Below are 25505 nucleotides of genomic sequence, written 5' to 3'. Positions count from 1 at the left end.
AAAAAAAAAAAAAAGAAAAGAAAAGAAAAAGAAAAAGCCACCAAAAGATATCATTTATTTCCTTTAAGATATTAATTTTGGATTTAACCCAGCAATCTGACCATAATATTCCTTTTGTAAATTGCCTGTAAATATGTAGCTCTTCAAATTGCTTTCAACCGGTCTTAATGTCTTACTGATTTTCTCATTAATTAACGAGTTGAATAAAATCTTTGACATGTGCTTATTTAATATTTGCATTTATATATAGACCCTCTTGAAAATGGTCCTTTAACCTTCTCTATGCTTGTAGACTGCAGGCTATGCACGGTTCGGTCAACTTTCCCTGCCCAGGGCACTCAGAGCCTTGGGATCTCCTGCTATTACGTCTATGTCCCCTTTATAGATAGAGCCTGGCACATCGTGGTGGTTTAAACATTTGTTGGCAGCTGGATGATTTCTATCTCTTTCCCCCTGCATCTGCTCTGATGACTAGGTTCAGCTCCTCAGATCTTGGGATTGGTTCTAAGCCTTCCCAAGGCACATGACTTCTTGGGGACCCAGGATACAGCTGGAAGATGGGGATACTTGATACTCTTCCCCCTCGTTGGGAGACTGGGTACAACAGCAAGTCCCTTTGAAAATCTTTTGCTTAGGCTTCGTGGTCCTGGGTGCACATTCAAATGAACTGGGGAGTTAAAAAAAAAATACCCACTTAAGGGTTCCAAGTTTAGGGAGCCCAGTTTAATGCAAGAGAGCCAGACCTGGGTATTGGCATTTTTTAAAAAAGCCTCCGGATGTGTCAGCCAGGGTTGAGAACCACTGATCTAACGCTGTCTGAGCCAGCACATGGGACCACAGGCTGTGCTTCCCATGGTCTCTCCTTCTCCTTGAACTATGTTCAGAGGCTCCGGGCACTGTTTTTTCCTGGGGCGTGCCCTGTGTTAGTCTTCGTGGTGGGGCTCTTGGAGCTCCAAAATCCACGGAAAGAAAAAAAAAAAATCCAATTCCTAAAAGATTTTCATCTTATCAGAAATCTCCCTACTGCCTTCACAGAATGCGCTATTGTATGAGGTTTTTCCTTTTTTTTTTTTTTTCTTTTTTTAATTCTAAGTTCCTGGCAGACACCAAAACGTCTCAGAGGCAGAATTCAGCCTTGATAGACTGTCAGCAGAGCTGGAAACTGCTGTTTTTAAACAACTTTCTTAACCCCCTCTCCTCCCTTTCCTGATCTGTCCTTTGCTCCACCAGTGGGCCTTTGGACTGCCAGTTTGCACAGTGTGTTTCGCTGGCCTCAGCCCCAGGCCACCTTTGTCTCCTCCCACCCTTACAAATTAATGTAGTACTGCTCAGACTGTGGGTTTCTCTGAGCATGCCTCTTTCCTGCTTTCTGCCACCACAGCCTGGCAGCCTCAAAGCTCTCACCATCCTGTTTCCATCTTCCCCTGAGCCCCTGTGGCGGGACTCCACTGCACGGGTCAAAAGTGCAGCCTTGGGCGCAGGCATGCAGTGATCTGAGTGCTGGCACCCGCCTCTGCCTCATTTCTGCCCCTCTCCCCTTCCCCACCAAGTGCTCCAATATCAGTCCTTCCTCTGGAAAGATAAGACTCTCTTCTCAGTTCCTGGATCCCCGTCCTCCGATTCCCATTTCCTTTTATTCCAGACTCAGGCGGCTCTTTGTGAAGGGGGATGTGGCATTTTACACAAATATTTAATCTTTTCCAATCTGCCCTCTGAACCGCCTGTCAGTTCTCGGGGTTGAAACCGCTGTTTGCTTTAGCTCGTAACAGGATACTGTTTTGAAAAGTGATGCACAAGTCCGATTACTTATGAATCTGGGCTTTATTTTGCATGAATGCTTTTCAAGGCAACTATAGATTTATTTTTTCTTCCTCACCAAGAATTATGTTGCCAGTGGGGGTGTGGTAGAGAGCAGGCAGGGGAATCGAGAGCGCTTTTAACTTTTTACCCTGTAGCTTGGAAATCTCAGCTGCAGGGACCCAAGTAAAACAAATGTGGCCTCGGTTTCATTGGCAGCTTCTTTCAGGAAAGATCTCTCCCTTCCCTTTTCGGAAATGTCATTCTTTCCTGCAAAATGTAATTCATCCTATTGAAGTATCTGTCATACCGGTTAGAAATCACCTGTTAAACATACCGAAGACAGAAAAATGTAGAAATGAAGTAATAGGAACCAACTTTTTTAAAAGATCTGTGTATTTTCTTAGAGAGCGCTCATTGCGGGGAGAGGCAGAGGGAGAGGGAGACTCCACGCCCAGGACAGAGCCTGATACTGGGCTTGAGCTCACGTCCCTGAGATCATGACCTGAGCCCAAATCAAGAGCCCAGTGCTTAACTGATTGCGTCACCCAGGCACCCCACCAATTTTTTTCAAAACCTGGTCTGTGCCATGTGCTTCCAATATTGTGCTAACCCTCCCTACGAGTGTGTGCAGTGAATATGTTTTTCCCGTTTTGCAGGAGGTGAAACAGCATGGCTAACCACGTACTTTGGGTTTTTCAGGACAGTATGGACTTCATTTTTTTCAATGGATCCTGATTGGAAACCATGGCACGGTCTATTTCTGGTCTTGATCCACGCTCTCCCCACAGCAGTCAAGGAGTCCATGGAAAGAGGGGCCCCAGAAAAATCACAGACAGTGGGCTTTGGGTGATGTCTGGAGGAGAATAAGCGTGAGAAAAGAAAGAGCCCTTTCCACAACTTGGCCTAGGGTCCCAGGCCTGACAGTGTTGCTGGTTGAGCCATGTACACAACAAGGGAGAACAGAGGAAAGGGATTATGGGGCACACAACCATGTGCTGCTATTCGTAGGCACTGTATTTTAGCAAATATTGGGCGAAATTGCGCGGTATGTTCAGTGAAAAGATCAGGTTACAAAATTAAAACTCTGATTCCAACCCTGTAAGAAATGGGGAAAAAAATGGAAGTAAAGCCACGAGTATTTTTTTTCTTAACATATAATGTATTATTAGCCCCAGGGGTACAGGTCTGTGGTTATCAGGGTTACCAGGTTTACACACTTCACAACACTCACCATAGCACATACTGTCCCCAATGTCCATAACCCAACCATCCTCTCCCCCTGACTGGCCCCTGGCAACCCTCAGTTTTTTTTGTGAGATTAAGAGTCTCTTATGGTTTGTCTCCCTCCCAATCCCATCTTGTTTCATTTTTTCCTTCCCTACCCCACAAACCCCCTACATTGCCTCTCAAATTCCTCATATCAGGGAGATCATATGATAATTGTCTTTCTCTGATTAACTTATTTCACTCAGCATAATACCCTCTAGTTCCATCTGCGTCGTCACAAATGGCAAGGTTTCATTTCTTTTTATGGCTGCATAGTATTCCTTTGTATATAAATACCACATCTTCTTTATCCATTCATCTGTTGATGAGCATCTAGGTTCTTTCCATAGCTTGACTGTTGTGGACATAGCTGCTATAAACATTCGGGTTCATGTGTCCCTTTGGATCACTCCATTTGTATCTTTTGGGTAAATACCCAGTAGAGCGATTGCTGAGTCATAGGGTAGCTCTATTTTCAACTTTTTGAGGAACCTCCATGCTGTTTTCCAGAGTGGAAAGCCACGAGTATTAATAGCAGCATTGACTGTTGAGAATAGTTTTATTGTTTGGAAAACTATTTGCTATATGTTCCACAATGAATATGTATTCTGTTATAATCAGAGCCCAACTGATAAAGTTATGAAAACAAAGCCAATGCAAAGGCCCCTGGTCAAGACACAGTGTTGGGTTTGGGCTGTCCACCAGGAAGGGGACCCGCGTGGCCAAAGTTGTTCGAATTGCTGTCTCGTGTAAGAAAATATCGTCTTTGTCTCTCTCCTCCCTTCCCCTCTTCCGTGAGATTGTTTATTAGCTTCTGGCCTTCTGTTTCCCCCCTTCGTGCTGTTAAGAAAGATCAGATTAAACAGATGTGCTTGCTGTGTCTGTGATTCAAGATGGTGTCCAAGCATCTCTTTCCTGTGCTGTGAACAAATTGGAAAAGAGGGAAGGAAAATGAGGGAGAGACAGAGCCACTTGTCTGAGTCACAGTGCCGTGTAGCTGCCCCAGGTGCCTCTGGGAGCCCAGCTGTGTTCTCGATGATTCTGCTACAGTCAGATTTCCTCCTAGATCCTCAGCTCCCCCCCAGGAAGGGGCTCCCAGGCAATCTAGCTGTGGGGATTTCCATCCCCTGACCCTTGCATGTGTGGAACTTCCAGCAGCTGGATGCTCCCTGGAACAGCTGCCTGGGTGATGGTCGTGTCTAGACCGCTTCCTTGACCATGCATGCTCTGCAGTCTAGCGGCCCCACAGAAGAAAGGCAGAGCCTGACTCCAGGGGAGCAGGCATGGAGTGGCCATTTGGAAGATCTGACCACTGGAAAAAATAATTTTCATGTTTTAATTTTTAAACTGTAAATTTTTTTGTTGATCAATGCAATACATTTCTTGTTTCAAATTTTAGAAATCTAGAACATGTTCCATCTATTTTGGGAGGACAGAAGAACTCTTTCTTGGTCTCCGAATGTAGTCTTTATTTCTTTAACTCACCTTGGAAAGATTAGATTTGGGGCAAGAGCATTTCCTACTCTCTTCTAGATCTTTCCAGGACTGGCTAATGGTTGTGCTGTACTGGGGTGCTCAAGGAAGTGGGGAATGACCTCAGATGGGGGCTCAAGCACTCTGTCTCTCTAAAGAAACTAGGCCACTGTTCTTTCATTGAGTTGTGAGGATTTCTATAGGGTGGCAGGCTTACCCTGGATTCCTGACTGTGGCACTAATGGCTCTTAGAGAGACAGTCACCTTTTCCATAACCCAGTAGCTTCTGTATAAAGTGAAGATTACTTTACACTGTGTCCCAAGGTAGTTGTAAGGAGCATTTGAGATATTGGATGTGAACCTGATTTGAAAATAAAAATATTCCAAATGCAAGGTCATGTTTGTATCCCTTCTGTGATCCCATATGTGTCCAGTTGGGAAAGACCATAGAGAAAAGACTGTTTGGAGGTTGGAGGACCAGAGAGGCTTCCTGTAGGCTGGGTGGAGCTTGTAGAGGCTATGGGGAAGTATTACAGTCTTCCGGGTTTGGGGACCAGGAACAAAGACACCCAAAGAGAAAGGGTATATGGATTCAGGAGACATCAAGAAAAAATGGTTGAACCAGACAAAAAGTGTTGAAGAATGACAGAGACTGAGCTGGGATACATAGTGAGAGATGCTGGGGGGTGTGGAGGGATTCCAAGAGCCAGGCAGAGCTGAGTCTCCAAAGAAAGACTGTAACTACCTAAGCAGTTCTCCAAACCCTAATATCCAACTGTCCCTGCAGTGACATGTGGTAAGCTGCTGCTAAGGTGTCTGTGAGGAGAAATGGAGAATCTATTTGCAAATAACTTGGAAACTCTAGAAGGGAATATACGTTTCAGTTGTTATTTAAAGATACCTTTGTTAAAGAAAGATAACTCAGGAACAGGAGCAATATTTTCTTCTTAAATTTCTGAGAGTATTAATTGCAAAAAATTATCTAGGACAATGCAATTTTTTAAATCCTAAATCTTTATGGAAATACTAAATAAATGAAACATTTAGGCACAGAAATAATAGGATTACGTGCTTAGAAATGTTATGAATTTTGTGAAAAGATAGAACAAATTGTAAGGCCAGCTAACCTCTGTTCACTTGTAATCTCAAAGCACTTCTTTCTTGGAGTCGAGTGGGTTTTTGTTTGTTTGTTTGTTTGTTTAATCTTTCCCCCAGTGTTTGAACAGCTGGTGCCAGGTGCCATGCCAACCTCGGTCATGAACACAGTATCACCAGTTTAATGAGGGAGGTTTGGCTAGGAATGGGGGCAGCAAGGCAGATGGATAATGGGATGATCGATAATAATGAAAGATGCATATTTCTAGACTTCAAGACTTCTAGAAGTACAAATTAATGGAGTCAACATTTTTCATGTTTTCTTCAGCTATCTCACAGAATTCTTTTTCAATTCTTCTGCGAGTTTCCAAAGCTTTTTTCCCATGGTTTGAAATGCCTGTTAAATTGTCACCGGATTATGTTTGTTTAGACACATAGGAAAAGTTTATATTCTTTTGGCAAATAGCAGTTCAGATTTTTTTTAAAGTCTCCACCTCCAAGTGAAGCCAGGATGTGACATGAGCCAACGGCAGAGTCCAGACAGTTGGCAATGAAAAAGTGTTTATGGGTCAGTTAGGTTTTATCACAAAACCCATCAGTCTGACCAGTGGGGACTTTATTCTAAGTGGGAAACTTGTTTGTAGGTATAACCATTTCTCTAACAAACCTTAATTGAGTGCATTCTTGAAGTCAGATTGCATTGGACTTGAGTTTGCTATGTAACGTTGCAGTAAGGCAGCCCCAACCACCTCTGCCCCAGCAGGACAGAGAATGGGAGAGAGGAAATTCGGCAGAGTAGAACTCCCCCGCCCTGTGAGCCATTCCTTCCTGGAGCAGAGTGCATTCTGGGAATAGCTCTTTGAGATCTGAGCACCTTGGCTCAGTGTTACAGGTAAGGAAGTGTCCTTCAGATAGTCACCAGTTTCCAGAACAAACTAACAAAATCTATAGATCTAAGGCTGGAAGCAATTTTGCCACCATGGTGTTAGTTTTGAATTTGATAGATTTAATTTAAAAAGATGTTGGGACGTGGGGAACTCTCCTAACATTAAAGATGACGGCTGCAACTTCCCCCACTTATTCCCATTAGTGTGTCCATTGGGATTGTCTAGATTTCACAGAAACATGTTCTCTAGCAGGGGTGAGTTAAGGAGGGGCAGTATGTCTGCTGACCAAGAGAAGAATGACCTAAGGCTTCAGGAAAAAGGTCAGCAAACCATGTCATTCATCTCCTGCTCTTCTTGATTTGAGTCTTTTTTTTTTTTAAAGATTTTATTTATTTATTTGACAGAGAGAGATCACAAGTAGGCAGAGAGGCAGGCGGGAGCGTGGGAAGCAGGCTCCCTGCTGAGCAGAGAGCCCAATGTGGGGCTTGATCCCAGGACCCTGGGATCATGACTGGAGCCGAAGGCCGAGGCTTTAACCCACTGAGCCACCCAGGCACCCCTTGAGTCTTCTTCTTAAGATAATATTTATTTATTTTATTTGAGAAAGAGAGAGTTAGCAGGAGGGAGGTACAGAGGGAGAGGGACAGAAAGTCCCAAGCAGACTCCACACTGAGCGTGGAGCCCAATGCAGGGTTCGATCCTACGACCTGAGCCCAAACCAAGAGTCAGTTGCTTAACTGATTGAGCCATCCAGATGGCCCAGGAGTCCTCTTTTTAAATGAGAAGCCATTTCAGGGCCAAAAGAGCCAGTAATCCTTATGACAAAGATGGAATTTTGTTCTTTTGGGGGCAAGAACTATTTTGCAGGTGACTTTTCAAATCTCACCATTGTGCTTTTATGACATCACTTAAACAGAGTCAGGGCGAAGTAAAGATACCGAAATGGAAATATTTATTTCCTTAAAACTATAACTTAGTTTTCCCTCTCCAACTTCAAGAAGGAACATTGGGAGGAAGGGGGGACAAGGTGACGTGAGAACTTGGACATTCACTACAAATCCTAGGGAGTGGTTGCTGAGCCTCCTGGGTCCAGTTCCAGTTCATGAAACCTCACATCCCTTTTTCCACTCAGACAGGTCCTTGCCCTCACAGTGTCTCTTCCAGCCTTGCCTAAAGAGGAGAGGGAAGCAGGAACAACAGAAAGAAGCATGACAATCCAACTATCCATAGGTTTAAAACCATAGGTAATTAACCAAATTTACCAGCAGCTCCCAGGATTTAGTTTTGTTTCTGAGATACAATGACTTTATCCTTTGCCTTAAGACTTTTCTCTTCTAGATTTTCTCCTAGCTCTCATTAGCCTTAGCAACAGGTAAACACAATTTTTATAGGGATGGATCATTTAGTTCAACACCTACACCACTGAAAATTCAGGTTCCCCAAGTGAGTGACCTGATTAGCGATGTTCACAGGAAACCCAGCCTTGGGTAACTGGGAGCACCAGAGACCGTGTCTGTGCATTGTCCTAGGCAAGCTCCCCGCCAATGGATGGTGTGTAACTGACATGGTCATTTTTCTCTCGCTACCGGATGTTCTCTCTCCCCACAAGATGTTGCCCTAGCCCTCCAAGATCTCGTCCAAGAGGAGAGCAAATTCAAGCTTTTTTCCTCTGGTGTATGGCCTTCACCGGAAATCCACATGAGGAATTGCTCTGTTGTTTGGAATACTAATGTGAAAAGCAATTGCAAACCGCCATGACTCATACTGTCTCTCGTCCCCATAGAAACCCCCTTCGCCATGTTCACTGTCCAGCCACACACTCATTGAGAAGGGAGACTAGGTCACATTAACATTGTGGGACCTCTCTGCAGAGGTGAGCTTATCAGTGCCCAATGAGGGGTGATGAATGGACACGGTCAGTTTTGGCCACGTCAGCCAAAGTTGGCCAAAGAAAAACTCTTACCAATAGTTCATCCCTTCTGTCTCTTTAGCAATTTTCTTCGCACAGATAATTGCATCTGTGAGGTCATCCGTGATCAAGGCTATGAGAGAGAGGAGTAGAGTATTAGCTGAGACTGTTATTGGAGGGGAAACCCTGATCAGGTTTTCTTTACTTTTCTCACTGCTTGTTCGAACAGGAGGGTGGGAAGAACTATAAGCCATGTTCTTATTTTTGTTGAGCTTCTTCACAAATCAAATTTCTTTTTTTTTTTTAATTTGTAGAGTAGCCACATTTGGGCTTCTTGAAATTACGGTCCTAAAGTGCTTTGGGGAATGTGTTTAGGCACAGGAGGAGAGTGTCTCCTGTGTCCTAAAGAAATACACAGGTAGGAGGACAGTACAATGTTTTTTTCTCTACTGGGGATGCTTTGGCACTTATGATCTCTTTATAGGTAAACTTGTCTATTTAACTTTCCAGTTTGTGCATTAAAAAAAAAAATCCATCCAAAGTGTTTTTTACATGCAAAAATGTTTATGTCAGACACATTAGTCTTTGTTAGTTTTTCTAGGGCTTTCAGACATAACAGATCTTCTGATTGCAAATGAATGCACTGGCCTGATCATTCTTTCCTGCTTTCCCAGAAGCGGCCTCAAAACCCTCCATGCAAACCTGACAGAGAAAGGCAAATAAAGTCCAACATCATTTCTGTTGCACTTCAGAAGTAAATGCAAACATGGGTTTGGGGTGCAGAGTGTTTATTAGAGATCCACATCTGTGCAAGAAAGGGGACAGAAGGTGGAGTGGGCAGATGGAGATGTCCAGTTGTGATGCAGGCCCATCGAAGTTGCACAAGTGGTACCCAAATGACTAAGTCTTTATTAATCCCTCTCAGTTAGTCCCTGGGTGTGGACTGCCCCGGAGGGGCACAGTGTTAGATGGGGCAGTCCTCTGCAGCTAAGACAACCCCAAAGGAGGTTCCAGGGAGATAGTCTGAAAATTACACAGACGCTGTTAAAGCCAGACATCTTCCCTTTAAGGAGAATCTGGGAGGTCCATCTCTCTCTGCCCATCACCACCACCAATCAAAGACACAAAAGCCTACATTATTGATATCATTTTTATTTTTTTAATTAGGCCAAGATTTTTAAAGGACAGGGTAATGCTCCAGGTTGACAAGGGTACAAGGACAAAGGCATTCTTCAGTGCTTGCTGGTGAGAGTATAATGGGTTTGGCTTTTCAGGAAAGCAATGTAATAGTATGGGTCAAGAGCCTTCAAGTGGTTCTTAATCTTTCACCTAGTAATTTCTCTTTCTGGATCTATCTTTTCTTTTCTTTTAATATTTTATTTATTTATTTGACAGACAGAGATCACAAGTAGGCAGAAAGGCAGGCAGAGAGAGAGAGGAGGAAGCAGGCTCCGGGCTGAGCAGAGAGCCCGATGCGGGGACTCAATCCCAGGACCTGGGATCATGACCTGAGCCAGAGGTGGAGGCTTAACCCACTGAACCACCCAGGCGTCCCTTTCTGGATCTATCTTGAGGAATGAGTTATGAATGTAGACAAAGATTTATTTATAAAGTAGTTTACTATAGCTTTGTTTATTTTACTTCCAAATGGAAAAGATCTAATTGCCTTATAAGAGGGGTGTTCACATTAATAATAATAATACCTACGTAGAAGGAAACAGGGTACCATTTACAATCAAATGTTGACATGATTTTGGAATAGTGAAAATGCTCCTAATGTAAAGTTCTCAGTATTGTAGAAAATATCCTCCTAGGGCTACACTGTCCAGTATGGCGGCCGTTCCCTACATGAGACTATTTAAATCTAAATTAATCTATACAATCAGAACTTTTGTGCCTCAGTTGCTTTCACTCCATTTCAGATGCTTTATGAATCTTTATTGTGGCTAGTGGTTCTCATAGTGGATAGCTGGAGAACATTTCCATCAACCCAGAAAATACTATTGGACAGCACTGGTTGAGAGAGAAAATAAAAAGATAGTCCTCATTACCAGTATTTGAAGGTTTAGCTCTCAATTGTGGGATAAAAAGGCTCTTATAACTTCACCACATATATCTGAACTTTTGACGTAGAAATGCATTATTTTTATTTTCAGAAAACTATAACCAAAAAAGAATAATGTCAGCCTAAACAGATCAATACAATACACAATTATTTTGTAAACTCAGTTGAAAATGGAGTTTTTTCTTGAATATGCCAGTGTAGTTGCTAATTGGGTTGCTTTCTCAGATAAGCTTAACTAAAAGATAAAGGTAGTGATAGATTTCTTTTGAGCAAATTCATTCTAAATCTTTTTTTTTTCTTAATTTAAAACAAACTTCTATTAACTAAGAAAAAATTAACAAAAGGTATGACAACCTCTAAGGGATAACCAATTGAGACATTATGCAAATTCAGTAACATCTGATTCACAGTAAAAACCAAAGCTTTGTTAGGTTATGAGTCGTTTGCCTAATTTCTAGAGAGATTAGTTAGAATAGTAATCGTTCTTACCAAGAGCCAACCTTTGTTGAAAACTTACTGTGTGTCCAGCTCCTGTTAGGTCTCTTCATGTATTATGTCTGTTCAGCCTCAAACAACTGTGTGGGTGCGTGCCAAGGTCAGCCCTTTAAATGAACCTGCATTCAAACCCATGACTTAACTTCTATTGCCCTTGACTACTTCCTTCTAACTCAGACACTTAAGCAAAGAGGCCTGCTTATGGAATACTACAGATGCCAGTGAAGTTGAGAATAAAAACATAAATATTCATTTTTCGAGTAATTATTTATTTATTAAGAGATGATCCTAACTCAATGCTTGGTATCTACTGCATGTTCAAATTACCTTGAGACACTTCATTTGGGGCGCACAAATGCTTGGTAAGTGCTGAGATACCATTTGTGTTTGAAAGTGGCTGGAGCCTGTTTCCTAGGAGAAGTGGGTCCGGTGGGCCCTCAGGGGGTGGGAAAGAAACAGGCTATCCATAGTGGGGAAGACGCAGAGAGTATTCTGTTATGCCAGGACAGTACAACGTCATGTGGAAGGTTTGTGTTGGAGGTAAGGCAGTTTGCTTGGCTGGAGATAGCGTGTACCGTTGGCGAGAGGATTAGGTTCTCAGGCCCATGTGGTGGAGACCTTGTAGTTTGTTAGTCCCCCACTTTGCTGTAGCTTTTTGTAACAGTAATGAGATGTCTTGAAAGTGCTAGTTGGACGTGACTTTGAATTTGCTTGGGAAAATGCGTGAAGGGTGATGGGGGCTGGGAAACGAGAACCTGATGTGCTGAGATGTGAAAACACAATGAAATCACCACAGAGGGGCAGCAGAGGGGCAGAAATGAGGCAAGAGAGCAAGTATTTCTAAGGCTCCAGGCCACGAATTGCTTCTGCTCCATTTACTTTAAATAGACAAGTCTCTGCAGTCAAAGGGTTCTGTCGAACAGCAAAGCATTATTCAACCGAAGAGTTTATTCTCCCACATAAACAGAAAACATCAGCAATCTACGCAGAAGGAACTACGGTATTTTCAGGTAAGTTAGTTGTGCTTCAATGTCTCTCCGTCTCTCCCCACCATCCTCCTGCTTCCCACCTACTGTATCACTATCATGTCCACAATTTACATCTCCTTCCTCTCTCTGGAGTGACAAAGGCCAACTCAGATACCCAGCTGATGGGAAATAGAGAGTAATAAAAGTAGATGAGGCTAGATACAAGAGACAACATTCACCTTCCTTTTCCTTAAACATCTCTTACTTTAAAGAGGTCTGTGCTGTTGGAGGAAAATAAAGATTGATATTATATTATTATTTGTGTGTATATATGCATATATAAAAGTATTCTGTCCAAATAGTTTGGGGATGGTAGGCAGGAATTTTGGAAATAGATTTTGGCCTGGGAGTGAAACGGCATGGCTTTGGAAGATGGTCAAAAGGTGCACATGACCCATACATGTAGGAAACTTCATGCTTCTCATAAAGAGACCATAAGGCTAACTTGTTTCCGGGTTCCCATGACAAATGTCCCTACTTCTGTAATATGTGGGACAGAATGACATTGCCCACAATTAAAGCTTCTCTGGCCCGAGGCTGAGGGAGGCCAGCTACTGAGGGGTGATTAGGATATAAAACCAACATCCTGTTTTCTATTTTAAAGCTGTCTCTAAAAATCTCATGCTCTTTATGATGAGAAAGCAGATAGGAGTGTTTGTTCACCTCTAACCATGAACCGTCCAACATTTTAATTTTCTAGAATTCAAGATTCCTTGCAGATATAGGTTTGCCCCAGACTTCCGTATTCGAAACTAAATTGAACAATATTAAATTAGTCAACTGCATGTAAAGTCAAGCAAGGCCATGATGGAGAAACAGATTTTCTCTCCCGCTGTAAACAACTAGGAAACTAGACAAAATACATGAGCACATTATCTTCAGATATTAGGCAAAAGACAAAGCAGGATCATGACCCTTGAGAGATAGAGATCGAAGGAGAAGAGTCTTATGATCATCATGACTTTCTGCCCAGAGGCACTTGCCAGACCAGAAAGGTAAAACCCAAGCAGGAGATGGCAATTTAGGTGGAGGAGACAGAGATAAGAGGCAAAGGCAGCTGCAATTTGTGGGGAAAAGTATCTGAAGGTTGGGGGCCACCCAGAAGAACAACACCAGAAATCGGCGTAGGGATTCCACTGAACCTTTGGCCAAAGGTTTAAACTGGATTTGCAAAGGATAAGACTCCATGAAGCTAGCTAGAAAACAATTACCAGAGACCTCTACAGTTACAGAGCTTAACACAGGGCTGGGAGACATATGATTTCTGACTAGGCAGAAGGGAGAGACATTGGTGAACCCCTGGACATTCAAAAGACACTAGAATAGGCATGTATTGGTGGTAGCACTAAATTAACCCCACCATAAACATGACTCTCAAACTTCCCTACCACAATTTTTTTTTAAGATTTTATTTATTTGACAGAGAGAGAGAGAGAGAGGGAATGAATGAGAGCATAAGAGGGAAGAGGTCAGAGGGAGAAGTAGACTCCCCGCCAAGCAGGGAGCCTGATGCAGGACTTGATCCCAGGACTCTAGGATCATGACCTGAACTGAAGACAGTGACTTAACCAACTGAGCCACCCAGGTGCCCCTCCCTACCACAACTTAAAAGCAAGTCTTAAAAGGGTCAGGCTGACCAGAATTAACTACTTGCCAAGATGAAATCCAACACTCCTTAAAGGAAGAAAACGTAATCCAGACACTTAAAAATGTAACATATACTATCTTTAGGATCCAACAAAATGTTATTGTATGTGCAAAGAGGCATAAGAATGTGACCCATAACCAGGGAAAAGATCAGTCAATGTTAAGACCCAGAAATGATACAGTTGATTGAATTACCAGGCAGGGAATTTAAGATAATTTATAAATATGTTTATTTATATCAAGGACTTAAAGAAAAAAAATGAATAAAATAAGGGAAATGAAAGATATAAAGCAATGACCTTGCACAAAAATATATAATCTCTGAAATAAAACATTCAATGAATGAATTTAATAGATTAAGCACTTTGGAAAAAAGATAGAGAACTTGAAGATATAGCAATGGAAACTATTGAAAATAAAACACACAAAGGGAAAAAGATGGGAAAAATGAAGAGCCTCAGTGACCTGTGGGACAACATCAAATGATCTGATACATACATTATTCAAGTCTTAGAAGGAGAAGAGATGAAAGCTATGAACTCAGGGATCCAAATTGTTAATGAACATCAAGTAAGATAAACACACACAAAATAACACACATCTTCTCTTTGAAGACTATACTGTATTCTATTTCTCTCTAGTTTTCTGAAATTTCATGAGGATGTGCCTTAGTGTGAATCTATGTTAATCAACATAGATTATGTGATGGGCCTTATAAATAGGAAACAGATGCCCTTCGGTTCTGGAAATGTTTTTTAAAGATTTCATTCTATCTACTGTTTCTCTTCTATCCTGCTGAAACATGTTATACAGATTCATTTATTTTTCATATCCTTATTTCTCCTATTTTCCATCTTTCTCTTTCTTTTTTATTCTGTTTTTAGAGAGATTTCCTCAATCTTATCTATTGAGTTTTTTGTGTGTCTGCAGTCATACTTTGAATTTCCAGGAGCTCTTCTCCAAATATTTTTTCCTTATAAAGCATCCTTTTCTTGTTTCATTGATAAGACATGTTATCTATCTGAAGATATCATTGATACTTCCCTTTTTCATTTGAAATTTTCATTTCCCTGTATAACCTCTGCTTTCAAAACAGTTACTTTTATCTCATATTGTTTTTTGTTTTGTTTTGTCTCACTCCTGCATGTGAATGACATGTCTATGGAGTCTGGTGATTCTTGGTTATCTGCACCCATTTAAGAAAGAGAGACTTAAAAACTGATTCGTAGGTGTTCTATACACAGACATGTATTTTCAACTGTGTATCTTCCTATAAGGAACTCTGGCTAGTTTTGTTCATGGAGAGCTCCTACTCAGAATCTTTAGTTATTTCCTTTTCATCTGTCTGAATTCTCCTGGACAGATCTTCTCTTCTGGAGGGGATAGCCTGCTGCTGTCTGTCATTCTAGGATCTAAGTGGAGGAAAATTGTTGGGACTATGGTAATTTAATTTAATCTCCTGTGTCTTCAGTATGAAAGTCTCACATTCACAGGTTATTGAGGTCCCTCAGTTGACTTTCTACTCACTTGTCCAAAAAGGAAAGCTCCAGTGTTCTGCCAGAATTGGGGAGGAATAGTCAGTAGCTGAATGGAGTCAGGAAGGGAAACGGATGGTCTAGCTGCTCCTTAATTGGGCTTCTCATCGATTCTCCTATTTTCTACCTACTTTCATTCCACTTTCAAAAATTAGCTGATCCTGCTGGTTTCTGAGCCCTTTTAGGATTCTATGGTTGCTTCTTGTCTTTCCTACTGTCAGTTTAGGTCTCAGATTTCTCTAATTACTAAATTAGCCAGCCCTTGTCCTCCTGCTTTTCAAATTCTAAAAATGTTCATGTCCAGGTGCTGTATTGAATTGAAGACTCCACTGGCAAACTCTTGGGGAATGCTAATGAACTTGACCATGGATGGGGAGGGGTTTAAAAGTCATATCTGTAGGAAGGTGAAGATACTGAATGTTTTAGCCCAGAAGATAAGAAATTAAAGATTAGAAGTATCTACTAGTTATTTTCAAACATTTTACAAGTTTCTGTGTATAAAATGGAGCAAATTTGTTTTAAATAAACCCAGAAGGAAAAATTAGAATTAATGGAAGAAAGCTAGAAAGAGGTGGATTTTAGCCCAACAGAAAAATGTTCTAAATTAGAAATTGATTGACAATTGTATGATTTGCTTCAGGAGTTAGTGACCATACTCTTGTAATGTAGGTGTAGGGACAATTTACTGGAAAATTGACATATTGTTTAATCATTCATACATTCAAACATATGTACTGATTATCCTGTTTGTGTCAAAGAGGAATTAAAAGTTTATTTCCTGCTCCTAAGGAGTTTGCCACAGAATATCTTATAACTCCTTATCTTCAACCTTGCTCCTAATTCCTTCCATTCACTTATTTAATGAATATCTATTGAACCCCAAAACTCTGGACAGGCACCCCTCTGGGCATTGAGAATATATCAGTGAACAAAACAGATAAAATCCTTGCCCTCCTCGTGGTGCTCACATTGTAGAGAAAGGGCAGGATCTGTTGAATATCTCTTGTCTGTTCTACATCCCATCAGCCATGACTATCATTCAGGTCTTTCTATCTCTCACCTCAAACTTTGTAATGGCAATATCTCATACCCTGTTTGCAGATTAATCCTTCTGGAACAATTCTTAATCAACTGACCTCTGTTGATTTCCTATTGCAAGCAGAAATCGATACATACATCTTACCTGGCTTCCCAGGCCCTTCATAATCAGGTAGTAATCAACCGTTCCAACCCTGGGTCCTGTTGTTTGTCTTAACATTCCCTTTGTTCCAGATAACACAAATGTCTCACTTCTCCGTGTGTGCCCCATATCCTCTCCCCACATGCACCTTTTGGCTTCTGTTGTTCCCTTTACCTGGAATGACTCTTCTCTACCTCTGAATGTCCAAATTTTACCTATCTTCCAAGACTTAGATCAAATATCATTGTGTCTACAAGACTTTCCATGATTTTATCAACGAGGTCTTTGTCCTCTGAAGTCCACAGCACTCAACCCACACCTGTTTATAGTCCTTTAACTTCCTAAAGCATATATTCTCTTTCCCAATACCAGAATTTATGTCTGATGCTTTCCATCAGCCTTTTCTGTGCACACATATATTTCTTAAATGATTGAAGTAGAAGCCTTAGAAGTGAATTCTAGCTTAATTTATACTGTTTACAAAATGTAAAGTATTTATTTGTCTTGTTCTGTACAAAGAAGCATCAATGCATGCTTTCAATAAATTGCTTTACGGAAGGCAGTTGGCAAACAGTTTTCTCCTTCTTATTGAACATACATAATGTCTCTATGCATGAAAGGGTAATAAGATAATTTTTTCACCCCTCCATTTTCATGGTTGGTTCACAAAAACCATCCTAGAAGAAGTAAGTCATCTCTGGACAAGTAGGCCACAGGACGGTAAGTGTCACCCCAGGAAACTGTTGAATAATTTATTGGCATGGCATAGACCTACTTGCACATCTACTCCAAGATTTTGTCAAAGCAGAAAATGGGTAGATAGTCCATTATACAGCTTTCTTGCTTTTATCCCTGAGGACATTATTTTTTTATACTTTCTGATTGTTTCTGTCTTTTTATTAGCATATGTAGATCATTCATATTTAAAATGATTATTGATATTGTTGATTAATATCTGCCATATTTGTAAATGTTTTCTATTCGTTGTGCTTGTTCTTTGTCTTCCAGTCTTCCTTTTTTGTGTGTACTTTTTTGTTTTTGCCTTCTGTGGTTTTAATTCTGAAAAATTTTCTCATTCAGATGAAGTGTAGAAATCTTAGTTTCATTAAGCCCATTTGCCATCCCCTTTCTAGTATAACTGTCTTAACTATTTCCTCTATATACACTGAGAACTACATTAGACAATATAATTTATTTCTTACAATCAAATATAATTTAGAAAATTCAAGAAAAGCAAAGTCCATTGTATTTACTCATTTTTACTTCCATACTTCTTCCTTTGACATGTTGTAAGATTCATTGTTTTATAATTTATTTTCTGCCTCAAGAATTTACTCTAGTGATTGTTTTTGGTAGTTCCATGAAAACTTCTCTTAGTTTTTCTTCATCTGAAAATGTCTTGATCTCTTCATCGTTCCTGATGAATATTTTTACTGTACATAAAATTCTGGATTAATATTTTCTTTTAACTCTTGTGGAATAGTTTGCTGTTTTTTTCTCACACTGTGGTTTCTAGTGAGAAATCTATTTTTCAAATGATTTTTCATCTGTAGGTGAGATTAGGCAAGATGTTTCTTTCCATGCAGTTTTTTTTAATTTAATTTTTTTTCAGTGTTCCAAAATTCAGTTTATGCACCACACCCAGTGCTCCATGCAACACGTGCCCTCCATAATACCCACCACCAGGCTCACTGCCCCCCGCCCTGACTCCCTTCCCTCCCAAACCCTCGGTTTGTTTCTCAGAGTCCACAGTCTCCTGAGGACATTATTAAAAAAAAATGAAAGTGTACCTGAGCAGGCCACATGACAGTGGTTCTTCTCTTGTAGCTTAGCACGTCTGCACCATGTGAAACTGTTTATCTGAAAAATGCCATAGTCGATGCTTCCATCCTCCAGCTCGGTCTGAGCTGTCGTGTTGTAGTGGCTCTCATAGTATGCCATGCAGATCCCTAGACAGGGAAAACCCAGAAATGCCAATAAAAGAAATGCATTTTTGTTCTCCAAGTCTGCTCTTAGAGGAGAGCTCCCTTACACATGTTACCATAATGCTGTGGTCCCAACAGAACTTGGGGAGGGACAGGGCAAGTAGCACACCCATGGGGCACTTCCAAAGTGGCACACTTAGTCAGTGGCTGCACCCGGACTAGGTCGGAAGTCACGTCTGCCCTTACCATGCCAGCAAGGGAGGTGTTGTTTTCTCCTTCCCTTGCTGGTGTTATTTGTGGAGGACTCCAGGAGTGAGGACATGAGGGGTAGGGAGGAGGAGAGGTGCCTCAGGGAGCATAATTTGAGAATATGTGGATAGCTAGTAGGAGTCCCTGGGAGGGGTAGGTAGAGCATGGAACAGCTGGGGACAAGGCAAAGCTGGGGGTTTGGAGACACTCGGCGTCTCATCAGGGACACCAAATGTAGGAAAAGAACAGGAAGAAAGAAATCTCACAGTTTCCAAGGCTAAAGCCCTGGTAATTGTCCAGGCCAGCCCTCGAAAATATTTTTGCCAGTTTACAGCGAGTGTAGACTTTGGGCTCAGTGGCCGTGACCAGGCAGCCAATCAGGGCTAAGATGCCAGCAGCCTTCATCCCCAAGTCTGTTGGAGGCAGAACCTGTCAAAGATCAGGAGAACAGGTCAAACAACCTTGCTTTGTCCTGAGTCCTGAGATTAAGTCTATTACTATTGAGAACTTAAAAATTTGTCATGGTTGTGGGTGGCCCTGCTGAGATGTTTTCTGTTAATTTAATTTTGTTTTATTTACATTTTATTTTAATTTTTAAACCTTAAAAGCTGTTTTATTGCTATAATACATTAGTGTCAGATGTACAACATGGTAATTTGACAAGTCATAAGTTTATATCTTATGCCATGTTCACCACAAGTGCAGCTACTGTCTGTCACTCCATGCTATTACAGTATCATTGACTATAGTCCCTCTGCTATGTCTTTTATTCCTGTGACTTATTCATCCCTTACCTGGAAGCCCGTGTCTCCCTCTCCCCTTTAGCCATTTTGCCCATTCCTCCACTTCCTGTTTTTTTTTTAACCACTCAGAACCAGCATGGGGGAAAACAAAGTACAGGAATATACAGTATAAAGAAGAATGAGTGCAGGTTCTTAATACTTTCCTACATGGTCACTGTCAAGTAAATGCTATTATGTTCCCTGGGTCAGGCAAGCAAAGAAGTGAACCCTCCTTTATTGATGTCCAGTTAGAAACCACAGGGGGTGATACATCTCCTGAATTCCCATTTTAATTATATGAATAGAAAAAAATAGAATACAAAGACTGAAGCTTTCCCTATGCATGTGGAAACATGACCCAGTTTCAACCAGAGATGAAATACACATGGGTTTGCATGGACAACTTTAAGATTTATTATTTGGGGCTTTATTGAAGCAAGAAGGCCTAGCACCTTATCTTTCTTCCATTCTCTTAATACTGTCCCAAATGCAGAAATGTTGTTTCAAAACTATAGTGTTATATTGCGAGTGCAGTGTTTTTCTGAGCTCCTTCATCACTACGTCATGGGCCTGCCTTTTTAAGTCATGGTATTGACTGTTGAGCGAGGGGACTGGTGACAATGGGTCACAAGAGGAGGGAAGTGGTGGTGGGAGTAGAGAACCCATAAAGAGACCCCCCACTGAATTGTTTAAAGTGGTTTCCACTTACAAATTAAGTGTCAGAGAGCTCCATGCCTTGTTGGCTATTGGTTTTCTAGAAGTGCTTCCTCTCTTGAAGCAATGTCTTCCCCACATACAGCAACCTTGCTGGGAGAGGGGTGGAGTGAAATTTCTGATACTGAACGTGATATTCATACACATTTTCACCCAGCATCATTTTCTGCACCTGCCTAGAAATTTCTAAAGTTAATTTTTGCTCTCTTAGAGTACACTCTCCAGTTTATAGGTGAGGCTAAAAACAAGGCTGAGTATTCAGAAAGGTGAGAGGAAGAATCATTATGGGGTCTTTAAAGTAACTAAGCAATAAGGTAAATACGTGTCCTGTAGGGTATATAGGATACATACTGGTGAATAGTGAGGGTCACCAAACCAGACCTGCTTTTGTAAGTAAAGTTTTATTGGAACGTTGCTATGCCCATTCGGTAATGTAGAGTGTATGGTTCTTTTTCACAGAGTTGAGTGGTTGGATTACAGACCATACAGACCACTAAGTCTAAAATACTTATTATCTGGCCCTTCTCAGGAATGGTCCCTGATGTAAGCAGTGAGCTATATGCCAGGCACTGAGGGGGAGACACAAGAGTTTTACTATGCAGACCTTATCAGTTAGGTTGGTTTCCATCCCCTGCCTTAGAATCACACTGGTAGCAAACAAAACAAAACAATACCCCCCAGCAGTGGTAGCCCCAAGCACCATGTTTGGCGTCCTGCAAACAGAGGTTGCCGTTGCTGATTCTTTGGGACAGGTGGCTTCATTGGACTACTTCAGGTCTTACCAAAGAGGCAGATTCCTGGTGCCTACCCCAGAGACCCTGTATGAAAGGAATATTCCTCTACTTACTCAATCAGTGATTGGCAGCTCACATGAGCTTCCTGCACCCCATGAAGCCATTTCTGATTCTGACAAGACACAAGTGATCTGTCTTCAACCAGGAATCTTTCTTCAGAGCCTTAGAGAGAGAAGAATTCTTAACTCTTGTTCCCTACTACCTAGAGATTCTAGAATCCTGTTTCTTAGGACTTGGGTGATAACTACGTTCTGGGCCTTCCTTACCTCTCTCTCTCTCTCTTTTTTTTTTTTTTTAATCATCCTCCCCAACAGCCCTCCTCACTATACAACTCCACTAGAACCTCCCATACAAGCACAAGCTTCTTTCTCAGGCAACTGTCTCCAAACAAGTTTGGAGATCCCACCAATATTGAGCACGTACCCCTTGTAGATATATATCAGATTATGAATCACATTCATGTTCTATACTAATGTTACATAAATTATAAACATACATGAAACCAAGACTTGAAAAAGGATGAGATAGAGGTGAAATTAACATTTAAAAATTATACTAATAGCATAAAATATCTTGTTTTAATTTGTTACTAATAAAATATCTTAGATCAGCAACACAACTCAAGATGTAGGAAAGATGGTCAACATCTTTCATCATTAGAGAAATATAAACTGAAACCAAAATGAAATATCACTCACACCTCTTAGAATAACTCAAATCGGGGCACCTGGGTGGCTCAGTGGGTTAAGCCTCTGCCTTTGGCTCAGGTCATGATCACAGGGTCCTGGTCTCAAGCCCCACATCAGGCTCTCTGCTCAATGGGGAGCCTGCTTTCCCCTCTCTCTCTGCCTGCCTCTCTGCCTACTTGTGATTTCTCTTTCTGTCAAATAAAGAAATAAATAATCTTAGAAAAAAAAAAGAATAACTTAGATCAATCAATCAAACAGACAGTACGAAATGATGACGAAGCTGTAGATCAGTGAGGAGCCTCATTCATCCGTGGCGGAAAGCAAAACTGTGTAGTCACTTTGGAAAACAGTTTGGCAGGTCTGGCTAAATTAAGCATAGACGTTCCAATCACATCAACAATCACACATCGGTATTTATCTAAGTGAACTGGAAACTTCTATTCTCGTGAAAAGTTAACCTACAACAACTACTCATAATCACGGAACACTGGAGACAACCAGATGTCCTTCAACAGGAGAAACCATAAAAAACTTGGCATATCCAAAAAAAAAAAAAAAAAACCTCACAAAAAACAAAAAACTTGGTATATCCATTCAGTGGAATACTACTCAGCAATAAAAGGAACAAGCTACCAATTTCCACAATATGGATGAATCTCAAGCTCATTTTGCCTAATAAAAGAAATAACACAAAAGACTTTATATTCTAACATTTCATTTATGTGACCTTATGAAACAAGTAGAAACTATGGGATTAAAAACAGATTAGTGTTTGCCAAGGATTAAAGGTGGGGTTGACTACAGAGAGGATGAACAAGGGAAATTTTACATCAATGAAACCAGTCTCTATGGTACTGGAGTATCCGATACACAATTCTGTGATTTTTGTCAAAACCCACTGAATTGTGCGCCACATGAACTTTGCTGTATACAAATTTAAAAAAATCAACCAGGATGTTGGGCGATCTCAGGATGTAATGCAGACTGACAAATTTAACTGTATTCTAAATGTGGGAGATAATCTCATTGAAGGGGATGGGAAAACAGTTACTGATCGAGCTAATTTTGGAAAACACCGTTTTCACTGGATATTTCCGTCTAAGGACAAAAAGATGTGTATATATCAACACTGTACTGTCATTAGTAAATTAGCTTCTCAGAGGGGCAAAAGTTAGCAATTCTAAACTATTTTACTCAGATACTAGGATTAAACAAGTGAGTAAGTAAATTATGGACAATGGGAGCCAGATTTTACACTGTCAGGAAGAAGTTACAAATAAAGAAGAAATCGAGAATGAATCCTGTTGTGCTGGATTAGAGGCAGAGATTATCTATCTATCTATCTATCTATCATCTATCTTCAGATAGACCCACACATGCATACACACATGTATACATACATACATGTACACACACATACTTATAATTTTCCCTGTCTTTGATATATTCAATAGATGTCTCTTCACTCTATCTATTGAATATATATACATAAATATCTTTTGGCTTTGATAGAAAAATAAATATAGGTTTGTGTGTATACATGACTTAGTATATACATATTTATTTCTTAACTGCATCTTCTGAAAGGACCTAGAAAATGTGACACTCGGTAACAATGAACACACTCAGAACCTAGATCTTGCTTCTAACACCTTTCTCCAAAGAATGAAACCAGGACATCTTGGAAAATTGGCTGATTTCAGGACTGGGGTGTGGAAAATGCAAAATGAGCCTAGGGCATCTTATTAGTGGTAGATGTTGAGGAAGCGCTTAAAAAGAGAAAGACGAAGAGGGAGGTGTATTATATCCAAGAGACAGAGGAGCCAAACTGAAAGAACTTTAATGGCCAAAGCTGGAACAATTTGAACAACCAAATAAATAACTATAGTATTGGATTATAACTCAGGAAATAAAATAAATATCTGTGAGTGCATACTGATATAAATAAATGATTGGATAAATAAATATATGGGGAAAAGGGACAAGTCTTACTTACAGAAGAATTCTAAATAATATATGTGGATAATTCCCACCTCCCTCCAGGAAATGGAGACTAATTCTCCTCCCTTTGAATAGGCACTGGGTTTAGTGACTTGCTTCCAACAGACAGAGCATGGAAGAGGGAAAACAGTAACCTTATAGTGGAGAAACCTGACGCACCTCACCTTAGCCAGTGAGGAAGGTTAACCTCATCAGTGAAGAGTCATGTTATGTACCCACTGATAGCATGTGATGACAGGGACACTTGAGCTCTATGATTTTCTTCCCCAACATCTACAAGCACCGTCTAATCATGAGAAAATAAGTTAAACTCCAAATGAAGGACATTCTACAAAATACCTCATCAGTACTCTTCAAATGTGCCAAAGTCATGAAAAACAAGACCAAGAAATTGTTACAGGCTGGCAGAGATTAAGAAGATATGATGACAAAGTACAGTGCGGTATCCTGGATTGGACCCTGAAATCGAGAAAGGACAATATTGGAAAACCTGGTGAAATCTGAATAAAGTTAACACATGGTGCCAATGTTAATTTCTGAGTTTTGACAGACGTGTTATGGATATGACAGATGTTAATGTCAGAGAAGCTGAGTAAAGGGTATATGGAGACTACCTGCTATCTGGGAAACTTTTCTGTAAATCTAAAATTGTTCCAAATACGTTTAAACATCTGCTAGTTCCCATAACTGCTGATAGGCACTTATAACAGAAAAGTTGAGCATATCTGAAAAACTCGTGTGATATTGTGATTTATAATAAGAAGTGTATATTTGGTCTTCATTCTGCTTCTGGCACAAAGCTCTTAAAACGTTGGAACTTCCCAAGTGATAAGAGTGATAAATATGTCTTGATGCTCATAACAAACCCCTTTCAAACTCCAATAATGTTTGTGAGTTTATGTTAATGGGGTAACTTTTGGAGAGCACCAAAGGATGGGGCTGGTTTCCAGCAGAACCAACCCTGTGATTAGAAGGCTGGAATTTTCAGTCCCACACCCCTGACCTACCAGAGGGAAGAGGTCTGGAGGTGGAGTCCAATTCCCAATGGCCAATGACTTAATTCATTGTGCCTATGTAATGAAGGCTTCATAGAGACCCCAAAAGGATGGGGTTTCAAGAGCTTCAGGGCTGGTGAACAACGGGGGTTGTGGGGAGAGTGGTGTGTTTGGAAAGAGCATGGATTCTGCAACCCTTCCCTTATCAACCCATAGAGCTAGATGCCTAGCTCATTGCATCTCTTCCATCTGACTCTCCCTGAGTTTTATCCTTTTATAATAAACCGTAAACATAAATAAGTGTTTCTCTGAGTTCTCTGAGTTGCTGCAGGAAATGAATCAAACCCAAGGAAGGGAGTCTTTGAAGCTTCCAATTTATAGCTAGTTGATTAGAAGCACAGATGAGAGCCTGGTCTTGTGCCTGGTATCTGAGGCAGAGGGCACTTTGTGGGACTGAGCCCTCACCCCGTGGGGTCTGACACTATCTACCTCCAGGTAGTTTCAGACCTGAGTTCTACTGTAGAACACCCACACAGGGTCTGCTAAGCATGGGAGAAATGCTTGGTGGTGTCGGAAAAACACACATACAAACACACATACTGGACACATTACTGTAAACTAAAAATGATTAATTTCTAAATCGGACAACCCTTTTACTACTTTGCCAGTGAAAGCCCCAACAAGCATGTGGCACAAAAGATTTTCGAAATCGCTCTTCTCGTTACAAATTATTGCAAAGATTCTACTATTTAAAGACCTCATTTTAATAAAATTAACCATATTAACGTCTAATATCATTAACTCTGCTAATATAGTCTGATCTGACTTAATTTTTAATTAAATGGGACCACGTTGGCGACACCCTGTGCCATCTAAACTGCCATAGGTTGCAATAAGCTGACAGGAAGGAATGGATATTTGATTCTCAATCCGCTCATCTGTGGCGGTGGAAAATGAGATGAAGGACCCAAGGACC

At 40.8% G+C, this 25505-nt stretch overlaps 1 protein-coding gene across 1 annotated transcript; it reads right to left on the bottom strand.

Moving 5' to 3' along the window:
- Positions 1-7462: 7462 nt before the first annotated feature.
- On the bottom strand, positions 7463-20992 carry LOC116860858 (lysozyme-like protein 1). The gene is made up of 5 exons (XM_032847138.1): positions 20898-20992; positions 18821-18983; positions 18171-18329; positions 8485-8563; positions 7463-7691 (listed from the first exon to the last, which is right to left on the bottom strand). Exons 2-5 carry the CDS (start codon positions 18957-18959, stop codon positions 7622-7624), a joined length of 447 nt encoding a protein of 148 aa, XP_032703029.1. The 5' UTR covers positions 18960-18983; positions 20898-20992; the 3' UTR covers positions 7463-7621.
- Between the last annotated feature and the right edge of the window lie 4513 nt (positions 20993-25505).

This window comes from Lontra canadensis, unplaced genomic scaffold (genome assembly GCF_010015895.1).
Source record: "Lontra canadensis isolate GAN:19392208 unplaced genomic scaffold, GSC_riverotter_1.0 scaffold185, whole genome shotgun sequence".
NCBI lineage: Eukaryota > Metazoa > Chordata > Mammalia > Carnivora > Mustelidae > Lontra > Lontra canadensis.
Note: the sequence above shows the minus strand (reverse complement) of the source record. Positions and strands in the feature narration are given on the sequence as shown.